At 36.8% G+C, this 17,317-nt stretch overlaps 1 protein-coding gene across 34 annotated transcripts in view; it reads left to right on the top strand.

Annotated features, from left to right (window-relative positions):
• Nucleotides 1-17,317, top strand: part of NRXN1 (neurexin 1) — a 733,302-nt gene that overhangs the window by 16,983 nt on the left and 699,002 nt on the right. The window contains exon 3 of one of the 34 annotated variants that reach the window (XM_065058808.1): nt 49-12,141. The exons of the other annotated variants lie outside the window; for them this stretch is intronic. Coding sequence (XP_064914880.1) covers nt 49-104 — 56 coding nt within the window. The 3' untranslated portion in view covers nt 105-12,141. Of the gene's footprint in view, nt 1-48; nt 12,142-17,317 lie in introns of those variants that run through there. 34 annotated transcript variants of the gene reach the window in all.

The raw sequence follows: 17,317 nt of genomic DNA, 5'->3' as shown, positions 1-17,317 counted from the left end.
ATTCTTTTTAAAGTAGTAAAATAGTCACTGTGTATAATTCTTTTATAGGTTTTAAAACTCTACTCCCACTTAGACGTCCTAGCCCCAGCCGTTATGTTTTCTGAACTTCAATCAGGAAGCATCCTTTCCACAGGGCCCATTCCCAGCAGGGAAGCTGCTTATGGATGGACCCTTTTCCTGCTCCAAAACTCAGTACCTGGACCCAGCACAGGCTACAAAGGTTCCAGTGATGGGGAGACCTGCTCAGGCTGAAGTTTAAGTATGCCAGTATTCAAACAATCTTAAAGGAGTTTCCTGATAAAATCCAAGACATCTCCACTAACATTGTACAAACATATTTTTTTGAGAAAGTTTGCAACTTGAACAGATTCTGTTGGGTTTCCAAAGGACTGGCAGGAGTCTTAACCCTGAAAGTCAAGTTGCTCCTGCTCAAATGGTTTTTATATTTCTGCTTCAAAATAAGACTGAAGTCAAAAAGAATCAGAATGGAAATGAAGCTTACATAGAGTTTCCTTGGGGAGATACTACTGCTAACATAAATGTCAGGTTTTCAGTTGAGTTGTTTTTTGTGACTAAATCATATAGGTGTTTTAAGACTGAAAAAGAAGACTTCCTTACTATACTGGGTCTCTCTCTACTTTCTTTAACTGGTCTTCCTCTGTAATAAGTGTATCTTTGAAAGAAAGAAAGACGAAAGACAAAATTGTTTTGGTACATTTCAGAACTGTTTTTCCAAGGAATTTATTAAGTTTTAAAAATAAAATACAAACATTGTATTTGCACATTTGCTTGCTCAGTGTTGCATTAAAATCTTTGCCTAAACATATTTCTTAAAGTCTTCTGTAAAAGTTTTATGTGAGGAATAACATAGCCATAATACAATATTCCATACGCAACAGCAGGAATGTAGTGTTAATCTTTGACCTAAGCAGCTAGTTTTTTTAAGATAGTTGTCTTTATAAGAGCTGCATCTATTAATGTCCCAGGAACTCTAAACACACCTTTATTATTTGTCACCCTCATTATTTATAGATTGTTACATTCTCTACTTGAAAAATCAGCAGCTCTTTGTTTGTGTATTCAAAAAATTATGAAGGTTAAAATATTTCTTTTACCTTTTTCATGATTTATATTATATCCACTATGTTATACTATGTACTCTTTTGAATGTAAAGCATACAAATAAAAAGCTGTTAGTGCAGTGGAAGGTGAAGACAGGGTGAAGTCACAGTTGAATTCCCAATAAATTTCTTTATGATCATTTCATGCACAGATGATCCCACTGTATTTGGTTGGATTATTTGTGTGGATAATTTTATCCCCTTGGTCCCCAATATAAATTAATGTATATACAAATGTGCTGTGGATAACCATACTTATTTTAATAATACAACTACTTACAGGCATATGGTTAACCTATATGTTACCTCATGATATTTAATCACCTGGTGACATGTTCAGGAATATGAAACATCATTACTCCCACTGATTTAAATGGGACTATGTGTGTTAGAAAGAATAGAAAATGAAAGTTTTTAAAAGAAAAAAGTTCAGTAGCCCATAAAGAAGAATTGAAAATAATGGTTTAAGCATCATCAGATACAAGCTAAACTGCAGAATCATAGACAACAATTAAAGTATTTTTATTTATAAATTTTTAGAGACAACTATTAATATTTTATGTGTTATAATTATTGTGCCTCATATGTAGTTTTACTAGCTTTGTCTTTAGAAATACCTTTTTATTAATAATAATGGGTTTAAATTCAGATGTCTGTATGCATATAATTTTTGTTCAAGCTCAAGGTATGTGTCTTTTACTGCCTCTCTGTTGCATTTTCTGTAAAACAATTGCAGTGCTATTTGTTTAGGAAAGCTTAAATTTTGCAGGAAAATAGTACCAGTCAGAAATCCCAGTCCTATCTAACATCCCTAAAGGCTGTTTATTGCTAAGCAATGCAGGGAGTATAATGTAATGCACTCTGATTTTACTGTCATATAAAATATGTCCCTAGCTCAGCAGTACTCATCTGCAAACTTTTATTTTTTGTTTTGAAGCACAGTAGATAGTACACAAAGAAGGAACCAAAAGTTTACTAGCCTAATGGGACTGTAGTATATCAATAAAGATTAAATGTGTTGATGACCATCATTTATTCTACTACCTATGCTTACCAGACTTCTCAAAATATCAGCTTCATGATTATTTACAACATTAATGTATTTCATAAACTGGCTAAAATCTCAATTTAATAAGATTTTACAATTGCTAATGTGCCATCTCTGGGATTTATATAAGTAAGATTAAAAAGAGGTGCAATTATTATGTCAGGAATTTTCATTCACTTGAAAAACACGCAGTGAAGCTGAGTGGTCTAATTGCAGCTAAGAGAAGTAAACCATATAGCCACAGCATGTGAGGTTACTTCAGCCCCCATACACATACTTGGAAATCATGCCGCAGCTTGGTCCTGTTACGGTGGTTTCAGTAAAGAGAAATAATTTTCTTGGGAGGACTTTGTTAAATCCAGATCATTTGGATAGAGCAGTTCCTCATGCAGATATGCCAGTTAATCTGAAGAGGCAAATATAAAGGAGTTTTCTGATAGCGTGCATGCAGTAATTTAAGGGAAGCCACGGTCTTCACCTGCTCAGCTACGAGAGAGGTGGGAATGTGACTCTTGCTTACATCTCTTTTAAGTTCCTGTCTATGTAGCTGTGATTTATTCCTCCAAGCATTACTGATTGAGTTCTAGCCAGAAAAAATATTTAAGGAATTTATTGGAAATAGTATGTAAACTTTCTGTGATTTGGAAAGAATTTTTTCTCTTTTAAAGAAGTCTGTTATCAAAGATAAGTAAGGCAAAATTAATCTCCAAATAAGCTTAATATCTATACTATACTATACTATACTATACTATACTATACTATACTATACTGTACTGTACTATACTGTACTATACTGTACTATACTATATCATATCTTAATAAAAATCATGAGGATTTTTCAGCTGAGCTTGGGGACTGGACCTCCATTTTCTGTGAGCCAGTGCATCACTTTTAAATCAAATCTCTGAAACACTCTCAGTATTGAAATTTTCATAGCTGTCAGAAATATTTGGAGAGTTGCTTTCCTTTTAGCTTCATTTCAAAACATATTCCTGAATTATTTTTTTAATGAAGTATTTCAGCTAAGTTTCAATATGACTTAATGTTCTCTCTGACCTTATGCAAAATGTAGCCTGGAAAACTGTTGATAAAGTAAGAGGCTGTCAGTGTTGTTAAAAAAATCCTTTGGTAACCAAATAGATGATATCAGGAAAAGGATGTAAAAAACCAATCTGAAATGTTATTATAGTTGTATATCACACTTAGCCAATTTTCAGCAAATTATTGGTTAATGAATGTAGTGTGTGTTGCCTGCCTGTCTCTGAAGGGCATGCAACAGTCTCACCATGAGTCTCATCCTACACTTCTTATTGCTGCAGGTTCTTAAAGCAGTTTTCATTTGGTAAGAATGGTACACTGATTAATATATGACCAGCAGCAAGTTATTCTCCAAAATGTTGGATTCTTTCAGAAAATAATTTTAATTGTGATAGTGACCTTTGGTTCTTGGGTTTTGCAGTTGGATTTTGCTTTTTGCAGAACTTACTATGGTTAAGAAAAAAATATTATGAAACAACCCTTTGGATACAGATATTATTTCTTCTTTAAAAAATGGATCCTTCAGAAGTTATTACATCAGATGGATGGTAGACATCTGGAAGCATAAAATGGAAAAAGGGAGAGATGAAGGACTGAGAACTAATTAAGTACTGGAAATGGGATTTGGAATTGCTATTTTATTTTCAAAATTCTATTACAAGTTCTTTATATATCTCAAGTATTTAATCTCCCTCACAATTTTTCATCCCTAAAATAGGGCTAATAATATTCACTGTCCTTTTATGATTCCCTGTCTGCTTTGTTTAGCAATATCTGAAATTTCAGAGCGTATTTTGCTTTATTCCTACGAATACATGCTACAAGAGAAGTGGATTTTACTTGTGTGTTTAGATGTTACATATTATATACAATATTGAGCTGTGGCTGAAATACAAGCGATGGAGCAAAAGTAATGAATAAAGTTTTGTAATTTAGAGCGTTCCAGATTTAGGGTGTTCCATATATATTCTTTATAAACATTTCTCACAGCATAGCATGGTAACAAGATCTGTTAACAAGATTAAAATTTCCTTGAGTAAAATGGTATTTATAAAAGGGTCCTTAACGAATTAATTTTATCTCCTTTGCAAGCAAAAGCAAAGATACTTTTTCAGAAATTATCTGAAGACCTACTACAATACATGTAAGGTTATATTTTCTTGGGGTAAAAGTCAGATGATAAAAAGAATTTTCCTAAGCATACTGCACTTTAATACTACTTGCTGATGCTATTGCATGAAGGATTTTAGAGCTTTCTTGCAGAAAGTGTTTAGCAAATGTCAATAGAATGTAAAGCTTTATACCTGCAGAAAGGTGTAATGGCAGAAACAGTGATTTTCATTAATACCTGGTTAAGTAAAGGCGGTTCTGAACAACACAGACTGATTAGCTCGTAAAGAGAGAAACACTTTTGTAAGTTTCTAGCCTTTTGGTTCTTCTGCTACTAGGAATTAGCCTACAAGCATAAGATGAATTCATTCAACTATTTCTGAACTGATATGTACAGAGTAACTAGAGGGCATTTTTTTTTTCCAAAGCACAGAATGTGCTTTCTCACCTGCCTTGATGTCTATAGGATCTTGCTGACAAACTTTCTCTTGTGCCTTTGGATGCTGTACCAGCTCCGAGAAGAAACCTGGCACGCTACATAGGTATTCTGCAAGAATGCTAAACTATAGCAGAATATATGAAAAAAAAAACCCGAACATCCCTTCTGTCATCCATTACCAGACTATATTATGTGTGCATCACACTGCTTTCCGTTCTCTTTCAATTTCATAGCTGTGTGTGCTGCCACTATAGGATCACTGGAAATAGTGTACATATTTAATTAAACACTTTGTGTTGTATCTGATACACCATTCCTGGACAATAAATAAACTACTCTTACTTTGAAACTACTTCTAATCTCTCAAAACTTTCAGAAATCCTAATATTGTATTTCTTTATTTGCTAATAAGATTTGTATGTGCCAAAATTCTATTGCTACCTTTGTAAGTACTTCAAAGTACAAGAAGATCAACTATTTTCAATTATGGTCTTGGAAAAGGAACTACAGGTTCAATTTCCTTAGAATAGTATAAAATATATATTTCCTTTGTGAAGAAACATATGAAAATAATTTTTCCTCTCTATTTAATGTATCTTGCAAGGCACATTGCAATGCAATTCTATTTCAGCAAATGTTGAAACAAGACCTTTTTTTCTTCTTTTGGGAGAAAAGAGACTTGCATTTTTATTCTACTGAAATTGCTTGCTGATGAAGAAAATGGAATTTGGGGGAATGCATCAAGTTTTTTCTGTGCCCTGGCATAGAACAGTCTTTAGTAGACATCATTCATAAAAAAAATTTTGGGAATATTTAAGTAAAACATGGCAGTGAGAGAGACAAGATTGTATGCTTATTTAGGATTTCCTTGTGCCTCCCATAAAAGCTCTCAGAATATAAGAAGATTTCAAGCTGTGAAAAATATAGTAGAATGGTCATTAGATTTGGGAGTTTGAGTTCTCATCAGGAGATTTTGTAAATTTCTTTAAGAACAATACTAAATTTGTGAGTGATGTTTAAATCACTTGTCAGCAATGAAATACATAAATCTTTGATTGGTTTATCTTGGCACAAACTCTGTGTTCTCTTCTCAGTTCCACCGAGTAATAAATTGCACAGTGCAATTTCATTTGAGGACCAACCTGAGATAGAATAAAATCGTAAAGGTTTTATACTTACTCATTAATTGATAATAATGTGTTAACCTTCAGATGTCTGAGTCCTTTGGTTCTTATATTTGGGAATCTGATTTTTTATATTCAGTCTTCTTTAAATGTCAGTGGATGTGAGTGTCATACCCAAATTTTGCCTGGAACTACTTCCTCTCAAAAAATACTAGCAGTTTTGGTTTTATTTGCTCTAATCCCTATGCAAAGATGTTAAGGCTGATTAGGTTATTCTTGCGTGAAATATCACTTTATTGTATTTTTAGAAGTTCTACTATATAAAAATCTTTCATGAGCTACCTGGCTTAAACAGCATGACTGTCAAAACTTTCTAAGTATGGCTACAAACTTTTTTTTTTTATTCCTCTTGTGGTATATACTGTATTTGCAGTGCATTCAAAATATAAGGATTAATGGGCTATTGGGTTCTGTACTAAATACATCTTTAGTATTAAATCTTTGTTGCACTTAAATCCATGAGAATTTTGCCATTGACATGATTTGTTTGTGGAGTTAGTGTTATGGTTTCACCCATTCTGATGTATGAGAGCTCTCTTCGGCCAAACAATAAAAGGAATTTGTCATTGGTTTTGCTCCTAATGATCTCAAATGCTTGGAAGCCGTCTTAATTGTTCTTTACAGTTGTATTACTCTTTCTGGCACATGTGTGTGAAAGAAAGAGAGAAAAAACAGAAGTTATAAATTTTTCTGAGGAATTGTACGCATGCATTTTTTATTCCTCAGTATCCCACTTAGATCTAGAGATAAGATCTAAGTTCTTTTTAGTTTGTTTCCACAAGGACCTTGTTGATTTGGCTTCTCCATGAAGGAACATTATTTTCCTTCATTTTTCTTTTTGACAAGTCAGGGTTGTGGGTTGTTGTTTTTTGTGGTGTTGTTTTTTGGGTTTTTTTGGGGGGGCGGGGGGAACGAAGCTGTGTTTGTTTTTTGGAGAACAATTTCTCGTTAATGAAATAGCAACAGAATAAGAAATTCTGCAAGACCCCATTACATTACTAACAGTGCTTTTTTAGTACCTTAGGGGATAAATACCTTGCAGTGGCAGCTCCATTACAGTTTTCCACCAAAAAAAAAGTAGTTGTCAAGCTAAAAATTTATGTTCATTTTATAGAGTGTATTCAAAAGTAAAATTTCATATGAAAGAATTACAAATTATACATAATAAGGAACATTCAAAGGAGAATTCTTACACAATACCTGTGAAATTGAAACAAGAACTTTACTTTGTGGAGCATTTCTCAATGAATATGATATGTCTGTGCTATGAAAAGATAAAAATTGGTTTAAGCAGTTGTATGAAAAAAAGAAAGAAGTACATACCTCTTGTTATGGAGATACACCAGACTTCTGAGTGACAAAATTAAGGAGGTGTTTTAAGCTTGTTGATTAAATGTCAGTATAGAAACCAAAGAAAATGAAAGAAATCTACCACTCAGGTGTGCTCTTCAAAGCAGCAAAATGGGATTCACAGTTCTGTGAGAGACAAGATTGCTGGAAAAAAAGAAGCTCTCCAAGGGGACCTTCAAACTGGCCATTTCAATGAGTTGCCATTCCTGGGGAAATTATCAGACAAACTAACCATATGGCCAGTCTGGAGCATGTGAAAAAATAGTGGTAAAACAGCAGGATACAGTTGGACTATACACTGTTCTACTCAGAACAGGTGCTTTCACATTATATTTATATAGTGACAAAGAACTAGGAATTGACAGCAATTAAGGTCAGAATTTGATAACAGCACAGAATTTATCTTATCTTGGAAAGTCTGAGCTATAAGGTAAAACTTTCTTAAATAATATGCTGAAACTTAATCTCTAAACAGGCAAAGATTGTTCTGCTTTATTTTTATTTGTCTCTCTATCAAATAAAAAAGGGCTCACCCCAGTCTTAATTTACATTTGTCTCTTCTTCTAGCTGTACACTTCAATTTTATTTTCTCATTCCTCTTGTTTGTACTCCTTTTGCTTAGCATTGCATTCTCTCTTCTCTTTGGCTTTGGGAATCAAATAAAGCAGCCAAAAAGCAACAAGTCCAATAACTTTCCATTTTATCTAGCCTTGTTTTATCAAACAGAATGGTTTGTGTATCAGAGCACACAAACAGATCCTTCTACCAAGATACAAGTCCATCATAACAGAAGGCATTTGCCCTCATTTCAGTGTAAAATTCTGTGTATTAATTGCTTTTGGCTTTGCAGCATGTGAAGTTTGGACCTGTGTAAGGGTGATTATTTAATCTGAATTTAACAACTACATTTGAAAAGACAGTAGTTTCTATACATACTGCAAGACCAGTATCTCTAAGAGGTTCCATTTTGTGTTAATCTAATGATCTAACTTGGATTTCACCTGCCACAAATTTCATGTTTTGGGAAAATACCAGATGAACTGGTCAAGTTTTTATTATAGCATCACTAAAGGCCTTCCTCTAAATGTGAACATTTGTTAAAATGTCTTACTAACTTTACTACTGGACTATGCCATATAATCTTCTGTTCAGCATGTCTACAATCTGCTTTTGAGATCTGTCTGTCAGCTTCACATATTACAGTACAGAGTGTTACATCCTCCTTCTCTTTTACTTAATGTGCCATTCCAATTTACAAAGATATACCTGTTACTATCTACTATTCTTTACTATTTTTTTAATTTAATGAATATAATGGTCTGGTGATCACATTTTCCAGAAATGACAGGATGTCTGAGATTCTCGTGCAGTTTCCTTTTAGCATTCCTGAGTTATCACATAGTCTGATTTGCATTGCTGATTCTTTTTTGATGTTGAACCGCATTCCACTAAAATTTCCTCCCTCAGATATTTCATTCTTACACTAAGTCAGAATTAGTCATATTCCGTATTGAATGATATTTGACACAGTGATAAAGATATGGAAATGTACATAGCAATCATAATTGGTTTTAGATGTCCTACATTACTGCAGATGACCTCTACAGTTTTGAAGGGTTTATAGCAAATATTTTATTCCTTTACGATCTCCTACAGTGCCTTACCTCTCCCCTTAATGCTATGCCTTCTTATTTCTGCTCCTTACAAACAGTCCCTTTTCCATCTCTCCATTTGTGTGTGGTGCTCCTTTCCAGTTTTCAGTGATGTGGGTCTCTTCATTTCAGCCTTACCAACTTTCCCGCCCAGCCCATGTTTTTTTATAAAGGCCTGGCTAAAGGGTTTACTATTCAAGGGGCTTACTCTTCTTTATTCAGTTTATTTGTTCTTTGCCCATTTTCCCCACTTTAGACCACTGTCTTTGGTAACTCCCTGTAATGATTTCTTTCTCACTCACAGTGAAACCTTTGAAGTTGTGTGTGAAGAAGTAAACTCTTTCTACCTTAAGGAGTAATTCATGTAACTTCTTTTTATTGCTGTCTCCTAAGGTGGGATTTAGATTGCTTTAACATGGTGTTGTGTTGTAATGCTGCCTAATGTAATAGAGAATGTGCTTCATTAAATACGTATGGTACGATTTCTTATAAATGTACCTAGAAAGTGACACAAATGGAGGAGTACAGCACCAGGTCCTCCTGTTCAACATTGTTAATTCTGTTCATAAAATAAATCCATATGCAGTATTACAGAGCTCTCATGTCTTGTAAGTCAGCTTGAAAACAAAACTGAATACAACTTATATTGGAAAAGTTTAAATTAAATTGTCCACAGAAGCTATTTCGGTGTCCAAGTTTGGATCCCACACAGAAGAAGCATGTATGTGTTTTCTGCTGCACGCTCTGTAATGCAGCTGCTGTTGTTTCTTGTCCTTTGAAGTGATGTTTAAATGTGCAGGCAGAGAAGCCTCACCAGCTTTGCAGAGGACAGCAAATTCTCCAGGACAGACGGCTGCCTGGGATTTCCATGAATTGCAATCACCTGTGAAGATCAGCAGATAAAGCGAATGCAGTTTCATTCTAACTGATTCTGAAGGCTATTCACCTTTAGACCTGTGGTTAAAAAGCTAACTTTGCCTTTATCTCACGATCACTTCAGCCAGGGAGAGGTCCAACTGAACTATTAACAAAAAAGAGCTAAGGCTTTATTTGGGATGTTTTCCCTCTTCAGTACCAAAAAGCTGAGGAAGTTAAACAAAATTAGTCTAAAAATCAGAGGAATTAATCAATTTTCCTTACTAGCAACCCATTATACATCACCTAGAAGAAAATAATAGCAATGAGAAAAGGTCTAATGATGTAGCTTATAAATTGCAGGTTGCTTGTTTGTGAGACATAAAAATCGATTATAGTCTATATAGAATATAATGGCATCACTGAAAGTTTGGAAACACTGCCATTAGAATTCATGAGGGTATATAATTAGCCTTTCCCTCTGTAAAGATTTTATGTTAATCATTTGACAACGTGCAGTCCAGGTAGCCAGGTTAAGCTGGTGGGTAATTGCGACATGATGCTGAAGCTAGAGGAAGCTGAGCAGCTCCTTGTGACAGAACTTCTATCAAATGTAACAGTGTTTTACCTGACATTTCCTATGGAGGCAGAGGATTTTCTTTTGTTTTAAGTTTTCTCATTGCCTAAGAAAGAACGCAGGGAATGATCCGTCCCCTAGCACAGAAAACATAATAAAAACATGGGCTAAACTCTGTTTCTAACCTGAGGTAATTAAGGAGGAAGATAGTCAAGGTCCTTCAGCATCAGCTAATGAAGGAAGGAAGCATGGCAGAACATTGCATGACTGTGCTCAGGAGAGAAGGAACACGTTTCTCCTTTCAACATTTGATCTTCTTTAACCTTTAATTACATCAGTAACTCTGTATATGAGAGGGGAATTATAAAAACCTGTTTCTCTATGGGGATAAATAATTTATACAGTCTTCCAATCCAGCAATTTAATGAGCCCTTATGCATGTAAACAAAGTTATAACTCTTCTACTGCAAAGCTCTTCAGTAAAATTTTCTGGGGTGAAGAAAGGCAGAAGTTTTGTACAGCTTCTTGAATCTTACTTGGGTTTTAAAAATGGTGATCCTGCGGTAATTGTCTTCACAGTTGTTAAATTGCTGTTTGACCACTATTATGATCTGGAGTCACCAAATGTGTGCTTAGACTGTGATCATCTAATGCTGTTTCCTGTATAATACAGGCCAAACAATTTGATCTAGTCAGTTCTTAAGGAAAGGAAATTAAAAAAGAAATTCAGAAGTAGCTACCATATAAATCCAGGAGTTGAAAAGTGAAAAAGAAAGGGTTTATTTTAATTTTTTTATAACTAAAGATCTATCTTAAAAGTTGAAACAGGAATCAGTCTTCAGGAAAATGTGGTGTGTAGAATAAAGAAAACAATGTGTCTCTTTACCTCTCACATCTTTTACACCATCTCTAGATGATCCCCCCTACTATACTATACTAACAGAAAATCCACTTTGGAAAGCATTAAGTTTTCTTTTGTTTTGAAGCACAAACTTATTGAAATATGCCTACTGATTAAAATATGGTTACACATAGCTAAGCTGAGTGCATTTTTTTTTAGTGAAGTGAATCATCAATAGAAAATTATTAAGGATTTTAATGAAATACTCCCACAAAAGCATGTCAGTTGCAACAAAGATTTAATCAGAGATAATCCTCGTCTTGGTTTAGAAACAGTTGTATCCCTGTAGAACCAATACTTTAGTGGCTAGGACATTTACCCCCAGTGACCTGTTTTTTTAATAAATTTATGTGTATCTATGTACGATTATCTTTAGAATTAATTATACCTACATCTGCAAGTGCATCTCCTATCAACACATACAAACATGAACATATAAATATATGAAAGGGATCTATTTTTCTTCTGGGTGAAAGCAAGCTGTAAAAGCCTTTACATTTTTTTGCTTGAAGTTAAGTTGAAGTATTAGCTCCAGTTGCAGAATATTGGAGAGAGGATCCTTTATCCTTTAAAACCTAGTATGTTATTCGTCATGCTGTTCTGACAATGCATTTGCCCTTTATTGTGGTATTTATGAGAAGGTCTTTTTTTGGAGCTAGATGTATTATCAAGGTGCCAGGAGTGACTGGTCTCTCCCAAAGATCATGATTTTTCAATGGGCGGGCAGCAACAGATAGGATAGTGTGTGTACAAGGTGCAAAGCCCTAGGTCCATTTCTCATAGCCCTTACGGACTAATTCACAGTAATGAGTTTATTCCCTACTTCCCTGTAGTCATAAAACAAGAAAAAAAAAAAAAAAGACAAACCAACAGGAAGTGTCAAAGAGTTGGGAGACTCCTGTATACGTTTGTTTTGAAAATAATTTACATATGTTTTAGCCTTGGCAATAAGTATGTTTAAGCCACTGTCATCATAATTTGATGTCAGGACATTTTAGTTATCACTTTGTTGATGGAGAAACTCCATGAGCGATGCTGCATAGGTCCTGTTAACTGCTGAATAGAGATTTCCTTTAGCATTTGTGATTTGCACTGAAAGGTAAGATTTGAATGAAACATACCTAGATGTCTGCCACATTTTCACATGTAATTACTGAAGTTTCAAAATCAGTTGACCCTAAATAGGTATTTATGACTATAATTTTCTTATTTTTATGATTGCTGGTTTGACTGAAAATGAGTAAATTTTCTTCATGCAGTTAGAAACCTTTCTTTTTCATGGCTAGCATGGTCATTATTTGGACTTATTTTGAGAACAAGAGATAACACTGTGGGACAGAATTAATGTTTTCAGTTGCTCTGGTCTGAGAGCCAAGGACAGTCTGAGTGCTCTGCCCACATGTATAACTATGTTATTTTGTAATGGCACAGGCATAGCTTCACATCCTAAGAGGTTCTAATCCTCAGTGCCACCTGCAACAAAAATAGACTGTGTGTATGACACAGTCTACACAAAATCTCCTTTAGTTATAAAAAGGCAGGAAAGAAAAAGTTATAGTCTGTTGTACTGGTTTGACTGAAAATAAGTTGGTTTTCTTTTTCATAACTAGCACAGTCATTATTTGGACTTAGTTTGAGAACAAGAGATAACACCCCAGGGCAGAGTTAATGTATTAATTGCTCTGGTCTGAGAGCCAAGGATGTTCTGAGTGCTCTGCCCACAGGTGTGAGGCAGCGAGGAAGGGGGACATGGATGGAGCAGAGCTTGACTGACATCCAGACTGACCAATGAGAACATTCCATCCCATTAGCATCATGCTTCATATTTAAGGAGAGTTGGTATCTGGTCTCTCTCTCTCTTGCTTCTTGGCTTTCTTTACTCTCTTTCTTGGAGCCGGGGGAGTTTGGTTCCGGATGTTTTAGTTCGGCCTTTTTCCCATCCTGCCATTTTTCAGAGGCCTCTGGGCCCTTCTGCTTTTTTCCTCTTTTCTCTCTCTGGGATCATCTGTTTGGGACCAGATGCTGCTTCCAGGGACTGGTTGCTCAACGTGGACGGAGTTCATGAGGAATTGCCTGGAGCATCTTTTATTTTATATTCTACTTCTATTTTTATATATATTTACTAGTAGTGTATTAGTACTTTGTTATTTTATTAAACTGTGTTCATGTCAACCCAAGTTTCTCCCTTCCCTTTCGATTCACTCCCCTATTTGGGAGAGTGGGAGGGGGGATGAGTGGACGGCTGTTGTGGTTCTATTGCTAGCTTGGGTTAAACCACGATAATGACATACATAGCCAAATCATGCCACATAATTTTTAACTGAAACATGAATGCTTCTGGCAAGTAAAAAGGTAACTCTCTCGTCATACAGCTATCAGAAAGTAGAAACTTCATTTCCCTTCTTCAGAATGCGTAGACTGATATTAAGCTATAACATGGCTGCCTTGTTTCATTTTATTTACTTAAATGAGGAATATATGGTGGCCAAATGGCTTGGGCCTTGATGGTCTCTGGGGGTCAGCAGGTATTAAAGAAATGAGAACCTCATTGACCATTCCACACATAAGCCTGGAGCTTGAAGTTATATTGCCTAACAATGACATAACCATTAGTATATCTTTACATTCATTAGTTTCTCTGACCATTTGGGGATGGCCTCTTAATCATCAGCAAAGAATAAGTGGTTATTTCCTGCTTTTAAAAGCATTACATGTACAGGTTTTTATTTTTAATTTATGTGGTATAGTTAAAGAGACACTCAGAGGTATTCGCAGTATCTGAAAGAGTAGATAGGAAAAACTGACAATTTATGTTAGAAATAATTTAGTACATTTATGCCATTTTTTAATATTATTTTTATAGCCACACTGGCTCAGACACTAGTAAGTTTTCTTTCATAACATTTTCTAACTGAAGGACTTGAGACAGAAATATCCATAAGAAGGATATTTCACACAGTGGGTCCTTTTTTCTTGAAATTAGTACGAAATTGTTTCTGTCATAGCAGAACATTTAGTGAGCTAAACCTTGTTTACACAAATAGCTGAAAGATGCCAAAGTAGTAAAAAGAGGAGTATAGTGAATGAGCACTGCTATTGTTACGCTACAGAAATATTAATCCGTGGCCTTAATATCAGCATGTCTTCAATGAACATACCACTTAACAAAATAACAATGTATTAGTGCTCTACTGAAAGATTTGTTAGTTCATTGTGTTCTTTGATCAAAAAGCATAAACAACATAACAATAAACATGTGAAATCTCTGTATTCTAATGATAATGCTTGGTTTTAGCTCTCAGTCTAGACCTGCTAAATGCTGCTAAGTGAATTACTGAATGCAATGATAAGTGATTCAAGCATTCTGATCTCAATATTAATTTGCCAGATGCCAGCAGAAGTTGTATAACCAATAAAGAAAGCAGTGCATAGGCATATGCTCATACCTATCAGTCGTAAATTATAACTTTGATAGCCCAGGAGTGTTAGGAGTAGAGGGGCAAGTGGCTACAGTTCCTTAACAAAGAGGAAGGCAGACAAAATGGCATTTCTTTTTAACGTGGCTGCTAATTTCAATGCCTCCTTTTTATTACTGATGGTATCTTTGAAAACTGAACAAAGTAATGAATTAGTTATATAGATATTAGGGATGTCATTCTCATGGAGAACTATTTCATGGCCAAATAAATTCAATAGCAGACATCTGGACGCAAAAAAAAAATGTTCAATTAGAGTTATTGTAAGTGATGTTAAATGGCAGCCAAACAAAAGAATAGCTCTACTATTCACAGAAAAATTCCATATCCTTCTTCATTTTGACCATAAGCATATTTGTGTTTATCTTATTTCATCATAGTTTCATATTGTATGTGAAAAAAAGGCATAATGATGCAAATGTGGCTGAGAACAAAAGTATAAGGAGGACAGAATGAATTTAGGAACATTAGAAATATGCAAAAAAGTGATACAAGGAAAGAGAAAAAAGGAATTTCATTGCTTAGAGAGCAAGAGTATGAAAGGACAATTGTAAGATGATGAAAGGAAAGGTATGGACTTATAAGCAACAGAAGCTACAAAGGAGAATATTATAGAAGAGTGCTAAAACAAGAACATGCAAATAGAGAAAGTAATAAGTAACATTACAGATAATTGACCAGATTCTCACCTGGATAAACAGATCTAGCTCTATTAATTTCAGTTTCAGCTATACTTACTGATAGCCTAGCCTACACTAGCAATTTCATTGTGGTAATTAAAACAAATAATTGACTTCAAGCAGATATAGCTGAGCTTTTTGCATCTCTGCAGTACCTAGGGTGGGCCTGGCTTAGTGCTATATGTCTTCCCACAAGGTGCATTGATATTATCCTTAAATTAAATTAGTCCCACAAGCCTGTGCTTCCACAAGCACAGATTTCCCTAGAAAGCAGCATCCTTAGCAACACTGGTCTCCACAGTGGTATCTAGCATGTACGAGTTTAAATGTGGAAGCTCTTTCCCCTTTCACAGGTTTTTATGTTACTACAATCATGCTGCTGCCCACCAGCTCCAGCCCTCGTTCACAAGTTGAAGTTGGACCATGTAGGGATGCACAGGCGGCCTGGTCTTATGCCTGTCCTTTCCCTCTGCAGAGACCCTGCTGCCCCTATTGCTGCTTCAGGATTTTGAGGCCAGCTGTGGGGAAGGAAATGGCTTGATGACAGACACAGAGGCAATTGCCACTATACCAAACTGACTGAAGTTCCCAGGCACCAACTGGCAAAACCGCATTACCTGCTGAACCTGGGTTAGCCTGGGTACAGTGCTTCCAAAGGTGAAGACCTTTGAAGCCCTGCACTGGAAAAATGCTTTGAAGCCCTGTCGTGAAAAAGGGTGCACCATCTTTACCATGAATAACAGCGATGTTTTGAGGGCATAACTGCACCCTGTCTGCCTGCAGAGCGGAGGTGTGATGCCAAGGTGTAACTTGGCCAGGTCTCTGCCAGATTGTGATCAACCAAAGCCTTCTGTGCATTTTAGAGCCTCTCTGGGAGCATGGGGGAGCCTTTTCATCCAGGCAGCAACTGTGAGGGCTGGATGCTGCAGCCACTGTGGCAGCCGGGAGGTCTCCAGCATCTGCAGCCAGCCCTGCCTGTCCACTGAGGCTGGCAGTGTGCATACACCCAGCTGTGGGTTCTCTTGGTAGTACTTAAGAAGAAGGCAAAACAACATAACTGCTTTGTTAAAAAAACAAGGTATTTGACTTTTTAAACGGGAATATTCATCATCATTTCTTCTCTCAGTCTTTTTTGTCTTCAGTCTGGGTGGTCGCTGGCTCCTTTCCACTTGGCTATGGCTTTTGACTCTCCTCATCTTCCTCTTTGTCCATCCCTCAGCAGCTGTGCCCTCCCTCATCCCCCACAGCCTCTGTTTTGAGGCTTCACCATCCCATCCATCTCACTTCAGCTATTTCCCCATGTTCACAGGCCTCCCTTTTGGCTCCTGCTGCCTCTCCCCCTCCCTCAGCAGCTGTCTAGCTCTGCCTGGGAGAGCCTCTGGCCCCTGCTGAACCAGAGACCAGACCCTTTCCTTCCTGGGCCTCTACCCTCCACCCTGGCTTCTGGCCAGGGTGCTTTTTCCTCTGCCGCCCCCCTGGAGCCAGTTCCTTCCCTGGCTGCTGTTCATCTTCAGCAGCTGGTGCCTTCCTTCTCCTCCCTGTGCCTTTGATTTTGGACCCTCTAGCCCTCCCGTCCAGCCTCTGCAGGGTGCCCTCATCCCCCTTCCCAGACCCCAGGGCCGTGCCGTGTGCCTGGAGCCCCCTTTCCCAGCCATCAGCAGCTGTTCCCCAGTATCTGCCCCCACACTGCTCCCTGCCCTGATCTCCCCTCGCCTGGGCCGCAGCAGCTGTTGTTCCCTCAAGCCAGGCCTCAAGGCGGGCCCTGACTCCTGTGATGGCCCTGTCTCTCCCCAGGCCCAAGACCTTGTTCCCTCAGCAGCTGTCTCCCCTTGTGGCTCTCTCTGCCTCCAGCTTCAAGCCCCTCTCCCTACCTTTCCCTTCTCCCC

The sequence above is a fragment of the Columba livia genome, chromosome 3 (assembly GCF_036013475.1).
Source record: "Columba livia isolate bColLiv1 breed racing homer chromosome 3, bColLiv1.pat.W.v2, whole genome shotgun sequence".
In the NCBI taxonomy this organism is placed as follows: Eukaryota; Metazoa; Chordata; class Aves; order Columbiformes; family Columbidae; genus Columba; species Columba livia.
Note: the sequence above shows the minus strand (reverse complement) of the source record. Positions and strands in the feature narration are given on the sequence as shown.